The sequence below is a fragment of the Alosa pseudoharengus genome, unplaced genomic scaffold, assembly GCF_046254945.1.
Source record: "Alosa pseudoharengus isolate Yale_2024_CS ecotype anadromous, Long Island Sound unplaced genomic scaffold, YU_APseudo_1.1 YU_APseudo_1.1_scf_3, whole genome shotgun sequence".
Classification (NCBI taxonomy): Eukaryota; Metazoa; Chordata; class Actinopteri; order Clupeiformes; family Clupeidae; genus Alosa; species Alosa pseudoharengus.
Window position 1 is genome coordinate 2,152,805 of NW_027468718.1, and position 9,967 is coordinate 2,162,771.

The following is a 9,967-nucleotide window of genomic DNA, read 5'->3' on the forward strand; positions in this document are numbered from 1 at the left end:
AATGTTACCGTTAGCGTTGGTTGAGTGATGGAGGCCAATTTGATTGATTGCATTTGTAGAAAACTATAAATGCGGTTATACCAAGCAAATTGATAGCAGCACTGTAATTGTATCTTTCGACTGTCATTTGTTGCATGTGCTACAAAAATCATTCTGTGCAGTGGAAGATTTACCAACGTTACACCGGTCTGATACAGTTTTGCCTACATGCGTGAGACTGAGACGCCTGTTTATTTTGTGTATAAGTCCGTGCAGGGTGTGAGAGGGGAATCGATGTGCTTTGATTCCAGCTTGGTAGTTGTAGTCTGTGAAATTAAAAAACACGTGTGTATGAAGTATCCAAACAATGACACCTTCATTTCATTATGGCTGCTTTAGCAACACACCTTAAGCTACTGTGTAGTGGGTCCCATTTAGAAGTGGCTACTTCATTCGCGCTTTCCTTGACTCATGGAGCGTGACTCATGGAGCGTGAATTTTATTACAACTTTTCGCCACGATATGGCAGTTTAAGTCCGCTTGATACTGTAAGGCGTAAGCCATTGGTTTCCAAAGGAGATTTTATTTGTGTCGCCAGCATAGCCTATTGACAATTTATGTTGTAAATAGGCCTACCTTATAAGCCTACCTGTAGCTTAGGGAAGCTAACAGCTTTCTATTAGGATCTAGTTTGTTAGTTACAGTTTTGTCATAACTCCCTGATGCATTTTTGCATTTAGAATAGCCAGAGCGTGAACAATATCGGGTGCCTATGGACTAGGCTTGGTGAACCCAGCGTGATCTGCCCGCTATTTATTTTTTGATTTCTTAAAAGATTGAGGTTGGTCTGGTGAAAGCCAGACTAGCCATGGACCTCAGTTACACAATGCAAGGGAACATGAATCAGCCTATATTTGCGCGAACAATAACGGACAACAGCTCTTCAACTTTGGCCCGTTAAAATGTGTATGAACAGTCTAGCGACACATTTCATCAAGGCCCATTTGGACATGTCAGTTATTTCCACTAGATGTAAAACAGCATTTCGTTTCAGACTACTGTTACTTAATTTGTGCATTAACAATAACGTTTCAGACTACTGTTACTTAATTTGTGCATTGACAATAAAGTATTACATGAACTAAAGATGACTAAAATCTTATGTAGAAGAAGAAACATTCACAAAAAGTCCATCCATCCAAAAATGACCTTTGTTTTTGATAGCTGTTGAAAACGGCATGGAACTGACAGAGATGTTTTTGTTTATAAATAAATAAATACATGAATAAATAAATAAATAACATTATGCTGATACCTTTTGCTTTTCCCAAATACAATGTAGCCTACAGGTGTAAGTGACCTTTCATCAATCCAGTTGCAATGGATGAACTGTGATGAACTGCCCTACTTGTGATTGTTTAGAGATGTTTAGAGAAGGTTTTATAACAATGCTACATCTTCTTTGGCTATTCTACAATCTATTCACCTTTTCAGCACCAGTAGGCTACTCTCTGTGCAGCCGCGCACACACACACTCAGGCATGCCAAACAAGCATACACAAAAGTTTCAAGAGTGGGGGATGGAGTAAAATATGGAGACAAATTGAAGTGTGATTTATTTTCGCGGAACGGATGTACAGGACTGAGCGGCGGTCATATTTTGTACCGCTATGCGGTACATCTAGTTAAAGAGTGTTTTTCATTTAAAGGTTTGACTTTGTGCTTATTCAGTAGAGCATTTAGTGCTCTTCCCAATCCCAGACGTTCACATTGCATTTTTGTTTGTAATGGATGCAACCACAAGATAGGCTATGTGTTTGACGGCAATGAGTTGTTAACAGACATTAACCAAGACATATAGCCCAGCAGCAATCTAGGGACTGTTCGTTATTTATTGAAATGGCCACCGGAGGAATTTTGAGTGCTTCAGTCAAAAGTTGCATGACCCTCCCTTGCCTGCTAGAAATTGTTCAATGACCCTCCGACAGAATTGTTAAAAAAGACATGACCCTCCCCTGCCAATTGTCGTTGTCTTCCGCCCGCGCTGCTTTGCGCCACAGCCACACACTGTGATAACGTTCTTAAATCAATCTTTCCTGTGAGCTTGCATGCTACCAGTCCTTCCTTTTCAAATGTGTTGCGCCTGTTTGCACAATTTCACAAATAATCATATGTGATTAACTCATTGAATGCCAAGCTGTTTTCGGGAGCTTTGTCCTAGAGTGCCAGCAATCTAGACCATTGTTGATGATTTTTGTACAGCCACAGCATATTCTGTGTTATAGCTATGAACACATACAATGGCTCGTTTGAAAGGTGAGACTTTAAGCTCTCGGTGGGTGCAAACCGTGTATTTCTACACGCCTCTGTTCCTGAGAAATCCCAAGCTAAACAGTGGCTAGTTTTCATCACAATCTCTGTTTTTTTCTAGAAATGGAGATATAACGTCTTTCATGAAATATGAAGTGTTGCCTGTTACTTACTTGTGTAAACCTTCCGGGAAGTGATCAACGAGACCTGGCAAGACTGCCACCTAGTGATAGACCCACGAAAATGGCCTGGTTTTGACCTGACGTGCATGCGTCACTGATTCGACCGAAAGCGGCAACGCGAGTTATGATAAAATGTCCAGATAAAATGTCCAGATTGTGCGTTTTCATGAGTTTCACGATCGTCATATATTTCATTTCCATTTATCACAGAGTTCCCAAAATCACATATTAGGTGTGCTAGAGTGTCTAGTTTCGTAATTTAAAAAAAAAGCTAAAAACGTAATATTACGTTTTTGGCACTCAACGCGTGGCACTCAATGAGTTAATAAGAGAAACTCCTAGCTAAAATCTTTTATTGCTATTTAGGAGTAGCCTACTCCTAGTGGTAAGATAAAAGGCTTTGTGAATATGGCCCCTGGTGTCTAACCCAATGCATAGCCCATTTACACAAAATAATGGTCGAATATTAGGCAATTTATATTCACAATACTTAGGCCTACTAAAATAAATAGTATTTTATTTGTATTGGTTGTTTAGAGTAAAAAAAAATCGGTCGGTCTTAACGCAAGTTTACAACCGGCAAGTCGGTCGGACTAAAAGGGGAAAAAAATAAATATTTGGGTCGGTTCTAAATTGACCCGTGTACTACGAATCTCGATTAGTGGGTTAGCGAGGTATGTTGCGCTCAAAGCCAGGCTATGCTGTGACAAGAAAGTGGATCTGTTTTAGTGTCGCTATATCACCATGGTATCTTATGCTGTCAACCAAACCTGGTCGGGAGGAGGTTATGTGCTAAGTTATAGCTCAAATTGTGTAATCTACCGCACACTGACCAATCAATTGTCTTAAAAACAAAGTTATCTCACGTGTAGGATTCTGTCATATATCTTACAGATGGAGCTCCGCCTCTACTAACATTTTGGATCTCGAATGCGCTTTAATAGGGCGGTGCGTGCAAATATCCCACTATGGACGTGCATACCATACAACAACTGATGACAATTGATTTATTTGATGTTATAGGTTAGACACAAAAAAAGACCGCAGTGTAGATTAAGCTATCGCTCATGAATGCGGAAGTAATTGTTTTTAAATATAGGCGGTCTTGTGCATCTCCACGTTTCACGATTGGCCAACGTCATCCCAACACCGAGAACGCGCACAGATCTGAGCTGAATGCCTAGTTCGACAAATATATCACATAACTGCTATCGTAGTATCACTTAACGTATACCCCTGAGTCAAGGCTTTGTCAAGCCTCGATATGTCTACATAGCCTAGATATGTCTAACGTGCTTCGTAGTATACCCCAAGGGTTGGTCGGGTTACGGCAAACGAAAATATTTTTAAGGATGGCCTGGCAGTGTTTTTTTGCGCGTCTGCAGAAGTCAGCCAAATATGAATGTAATTCTGCGGCATAAAGCAGATGTATTTGTTTATTGTACAGAAAAATAAAAATGACATGTCAAGCAGTCAACTGACTACATTGCAGTCAAGAAGTAGGGCAAATTAATTTACGAAACCAAAACGTGGGTCATAGTTGTCTAAGCCTCTATTGCGTAGCCTGTTAAAAACATTGCCAGATAGTATTAAATCGGCAACAACATTGTTTTCTGCAGCAGCCTACCCAAGGCTACAGATTAATTCTGAACAGTTATTTCTCTACTGGCTCAATCATCACACAAGACACTGTTTTGATTTGCGTAGTTGCGTTACCCCCAACACTGACAATAATGTAGACAGCAAATTTTGATTTCGATTTTCGTTACCACTGTGTAGTCAAGCCTTAAGCCATACCCAAGTAGCCTAAATTGAGGTAATGTTTAATTATGCATGATTTATTTTGTTATTGAGTTCGTAGGCTGGGATTACTCTCGGCAACAATTATGTTTAATGGTAGCCTTCTTTTTTTTCAGAAGGGGGGCGGCAGGCAGAGCGATGTACAGTGGCAGAGCGACGCACAGTGGCTTAAAGTGGTACTAAAGCTTCACGCAGCTTCACGCCTCGTAATGCGCGACTGAAGTGGTCATTTGAAAGCGATGCCCACTGTATGTACAGCACTGAAGAGGGGAATTCCCCCCCATTTTGAAAAATGAATTTTAAGACCTGGATTAAATTTAGCTTTGTGTTCCACTGAACATTATAATAAGTGGGTTCACAATGTGTGGGGCTGTGCTAAACCTGACCATTAGGCTACTTTTGCCAGAGTTCAAAGTAAAAATGTATTGAGACAAAGTAGCATCCCATCAGGGTTATCTCAACATAGTATACTAGCCTATAATATACAAACCATAACTCATAAAAAACGCTTAATATACTAAGTGCATGCTGATCAGATAGGCTATGCCTATAGACCCCTCTTGAAACACCCAAAGTGCCAGTCAGATATACCTTGAGGCTCACATTTTTAAAGTCTCAATGTGTCCATTAGTTTACACAGAATTCACTAGAAGTCATTATTTAAGGGAAGCCTGGGTTTTCCCATGCTGCCTTACGCGCACGATTTTATTCACGCTGCTAGGCAGCCTGGATACCATGGACCAGATTTTCGCCTCAGTTAGGGGACCAATCACAGAACGGAGGGAGGGCAGCAAGACGATGACGACACACCAAAGCCGTTATGAGCTACGTACAGACGCATTTGATAGACATTCGTAGCGCCCAATAAACGGCTCTGGGCATTCGTAAACCACGTTCGAAATATGAGAAAATGAATGCCTAGTTCCCAGACCCCATCTCAATGAGATGAGGTCTGACGTTAGCCAGGCTAATTTAAGGGGTTATTTTTCAAAAATTTCTGCCGGGGGAGCATGCCCCTGGATCCCAGCTGCAGGTATTTGTAGATGCCAAAACACGGATCAGTGAAGATGTGGTGGGATGCTTGCACTGCACATGTGCTTCTTCCTTCACAACTAGGAGAAAGAGAAAAGGGCTGCATAGATTTCTGACAAAACACCCCGTTCATTCAAAGACGGTATTGGTCAAGGGCAAGGATTGAAAAAGATGCTGTTTTACACAGCACTTATGGTATCCTGCCTTCCCTACTTAGCAGGTACTACTACTACTACTAATAATAATAATAAGAAGAAGAAAAGCTTTATTTGTATAGCACCTTTCATACACAGAATGCAGCTCAAAGTGCTTTACATTTGGAACGTGTAACACAATTGTTAAGTTAACTGACTTGCACAGGCTTAACTTGAGGTGAAAGTATAAGTGAAGCGTCTGTTTTAAATAGTTTATTCCATACATGCAGGGCTCTATTCATCCATCTCCATCAATGCATACATTAACTGGCTTACATGGTATACATGCAGGTATGAGAAACCGTAATACCACAACCATAACAACCAGCACTATTACCGTAATGTATAGATAAGAGTGTTATCCAAAAATTAGATTTAAAATCAATAATAAAAAAAGAATCAGTCATTCCTCTTCGTTGCTGTGACCGTTTATGATCCAATCAGCAACATATCAGAAATACTTAGTAGTATATAGAGTAGAAATGGATACACAGAAAGCCCTTTACACAGCAGAACTTGTATGTTTTGCTAAGACCTATGTACTGACCTTTTCATTATTATGGGGAGTGTTGTGGGAGCATAGCAGTTGGTGTTGCTGAGCTGATGTGCAGGTCGTCCAGCAGAGCAGGTGGTTCCATCAGTCCGGCCATAATTGGCGTCATGGATGTGGATTACGTTTGAACCTGGGGTGGAAGGACATGGAAGCAAAAATGGATGATGTCTTGACAACAATGATATTTGTGCACAGTTGTATCTTCTTTGACTTTTTAAGGCAAAGGCTGTTACTCCACCAACCATTACATTGTTCTCAATGAGCAAAATAACATTTAATCAAAAGGCCCTAAACACATAGATTATGACAGTGCATTTCTATATAGTGTTGGAAATAACTATAGTCCTGGCTAGTGACATTGCGATGGAGGCCAGAGTGAATCTTAAGCAGGCCAGTGGTAAGCACTCTGACTGCCAAACCCTGTAGGACATTCAGCATCATTGGCGGAGCGAGGGGGGTGGCTTCGGGGGCTCAAGCCCCGAATCTTTTTTCAAAAGCCCCGAATTTTTTTTTTGTATGTGTTTTCTCTTTCCAACGATTCTTATTTAACTTCTCCTCGGTTTCTCTATAAATGTTGCAAAATGTAGGCTACTATTACTAAGCAAATATCGCTTATTTTCAAAGCACTATATTGACAGATAATCTGATTTCCCACACGAGCCGATGTAGCGGTTTACGTCATAAACTTGGCAGGAAAGGAGGAGCGGCGCAGTCAGTTTTAACAGCAAGCCTTAAGAAAAACTGTTGTTAAGACATTAGGCAATTAGGCTACTGTACCCCGGAATACAAAAATAAACTTCAGAAAGACAGAAAGTTTGTTGTACTGTATTCATAGAGTCTCAATGACCGAATCAGTAGATTTACCTGTTGTCAATTTAGTTCGTTCAATTCATTTATTGTAGACTAGTAGCCTAGGCAAATATGAAACGGAGATGTAACGTGGCTACCGGCGGGATTTTGAACTTGCATGTTTCATGCATTTTAGGGCAAAAAATACCATGGGATTAATGTGTTCTCAATTTGAGGAACGTAATCAATTGTGGACGTGCACAGACACAGAGCGCATATAGGCCTAGGTTAGGCTACTTTCACTTTATAGAGTGCACATTCATTACGTAAAAGATGCTTCATACCAAAACAACGATATAGTAGGCCGACATAGTAGGCCTAGGTTAGGCTACTTTCACTTTCTAGAATGCGCATTCATTACGTAAAAGATGCTTCATACCAAAACAACGATCAAACATTATCAAATGTATCATGACATGTTGTCACAAAGACTTACACCAGTTAGAAAATCGAAACCAAAATCATATAAGTGTAAGTGTTCTCTCATTGACACCTGTAGTTCTATGGAAAATGCGATTTCAGTTTGTAAAATGTACCCCCCCCCCCCCAACTGAAGTAGTCCCCCTATGTAAAGCACTGAAGGGGGGAATTCCCCCCATTTTGAAAAATGAATATTTTAAGCCCTGGATTCAATTTAGCTTTGTCTTCCACTGAACATTATAATAAGTGGGTTCATAATGTGTGGGGCTGTGCTAAACCTGACCATAAGGCTACTTTGGCCAGAGTTCAAAGTAAAAATGTATTGAGACAAGGTAGAATCCCATCAGGGTTATCTCAACATAGTATACTAGCCTATAATATACAAACCATAACTCATAAAAAATGTTTAATTTACTAAGTGCATGCTGATCAGATAGTCTATGCCTATAGACCTTTCTTTAAAGACCCAAAGTGTCAGTAAGATATACCTTGAGGCTCACATTTTTAAAGTCTCAATGTGTCCATTAGTTTATACAGAATTCACTAGAAGTCATTATTTAAGGGGTTATTTTTCAAAAATTTCTGCCGGGGGAGCATGCCCCTGGATCCCCCTAGCCTTCCTGTGTGTGACACTGGGCTAAGCCCCCAATGTTTCAAATGTCTGGCTCCGTCCCTGCTCTGCATGTGAAACATATAAGAAGGTGTTGTAGGAAAGCATCTGAGGAATACAAACCACAGACCAGGTTGCCATGAAGGCTTTCACACGTTTGGCTGGTACCTGAAAAAAAGGACAGGACTCGTTAACTCCAGATGTCATTGGCAAAACTACTCGTCATCTGTGTTACACTGAACAGGATGGTGATGAGATGCTCACGTTTAATATTTGGAGGAGGTACACAGCTGTAGGAGATTTGCAGGTATTTGTAGATGCCAAAACACGGATCAGTGAAGATGTGGTGGGATGCTTGCACTGCACATGTGCTTCTTCCTTCACAACTAGGAGAAAGAGAAAAGGGCTGCATAGATTTCTGACAAAACACCCCGTTCATTCAAAGACGGTATTGGTCAAGGGCAAGGATTGAAAAAGATGCTGTTTTACACAGCACTTATGGTATCCTGCCTTCCCTACTTAGCAGGTACTACTACTACTACTACTACTAATAATAAGAAGAAGAAAAGCTTTATTTGTATAGCACCTTTCATACACAGAATGCAGCTCAAAGTGCTTTACATTTGGAACGTGTAACACAATTGTTAAGTTAACTGACTTGCACAGGCTTAACTTGAGGTGAAAGTATAAGTGAAGCGTCTGTTTTAAATAGTTTATTCCATACATGCAGGGCTCTATTCATCCATCTCCATCAATGCATACATTAACTGGCTTACATGGTATACATGCAGGTATGAGAAACCGTAATACCACAACCATAACAACCAACACTATTACCGTAATGTATAGATAAGAGTGTTATCCAAAAATTAGATTTAAAATCAATAATAAAAAAAGAATCAGTCATTCCTCTTCGTTGCTGTGACCGGTTATGATCCAATCAGCAACATATCAGAAATACTTAGTAGTATATAGAGTAGAAATGGATACACAGAAAGCCCTTTACACAGCAGAACTTGTATGTTTTGCTAAGACCTATGTACTGACCTTTTCATTATTATGGGGAGTGTTGTGGGAGCATAGCAGTTGGTGTTGCTGAGCTGATGTGCAGGTCGTCCAGCAGAGCACGTGGTTCCATCAGTCCGGCCATAATTGGCGTCATGGATGTGGATTACGTTTGAACCTGGGGTGGAAGGACATGGAAGCAAATATGGTCGATGATGTCTTGACAACAATGATATTTGTGCACAGTTGTATCTTCTTTGACTTTAAGGCAAAGGCTGTTACTCCACCAACCATTACATTGTTCTCAATGAGCAAAAGAACATTTAATCAAAAGGCCCTAAACACATAGATTATGACAGTGCATTTCTATATAGTGTTGGAAATAATTATAGTCCTGGCTAGTGACATTGTGATGGAGGCCAGAGTGAATCTTAAGCAGGCCAGTGGTAAGCACTCCAACCTAAGCACTGCCAAACCCTGTAGGACACTCTGCATGTGCAGTATATAAGAACGCTGTATAGGACACTCTGCATGTGCAGTATATAAGAACGCCTCTTAGGAAACCGTCTGACGGATACAAACCACAGTCCAGGTTGCCATGGAGATGTTCACAGGTTTGGCTGGTCTCTGTGTGAAAGAAAGGACAGGACTCGTTAACTCTAGATGGCAGTTAAAACAATGCTCTGTTCATCTGATTAGGAACTGCATGTGTACCAGGGCCCCAGATTAGTGATACCATATCTGAGGAGATCTGTCCATCTGATTAGGACATACGGCATACCAGACCATGTCTGGTCTTCCAGTTCTTTGTGTGTGTGTGTATGTGTACAGTATGTGTGACTGTGTATGTGTACGTGTGCCTATGTGTGTGTGTGTGTGTGTGTGACTGTGTGTGTACGTGTGCCTGTGTGTGTATACATGTGTGTGTGTTGTGTCTGAGTCTGTGTGTGTGCATATGTGTGTGTGTTGTGTCTGTGTGCGTGCATATGTATGTGTGTGCAAGCATATGTATATGTGTGTGTGTGACTGTGTG

At 40.7% G+C, this 9,967-nt stretch overlaps 1 protein-coding gene across 1 annotated transcript in view; it reads right to left on the minus strand.

The window, feature by feature from the left end:
- Positions 1-5,238: 5,238 nt before the first annotated feature.
- The window catches only part of LOC143100960 (L-rhamnose-binding lectin CSL3-like), a 6,871-nt gene continuing 2,142 nt past the window's right edge, over positions 5,239-9,967 (minus strand). The window contains exons 3-8 of the mRNA XM_076264549.1: positions 9,517-9,561; positions 8,977-9,112; positions 8,165-8,315; positions 8,060-8,075; positions 6,045-6,180; positions 5,239-5,383 (exon numbers count right to left, since the gene is read on the minus strand). Of these exons, the coding sequence (XP_076120664.1) occupies positions 5,239-5,383; positions 6,045-6,180; positions 8,060-8,075; positions 8,165-8,315; positions 8,977-9,112; positions 9,517-9,561 (629 nt within the window). The remainder of the gene's footprint in view (positions 5,384-6,044; positions 6,181-8,059; positions 8,076-8,164; positions 8,316-8,976; positions 9,113-9,516; positions 9,562-9,967) is intronic.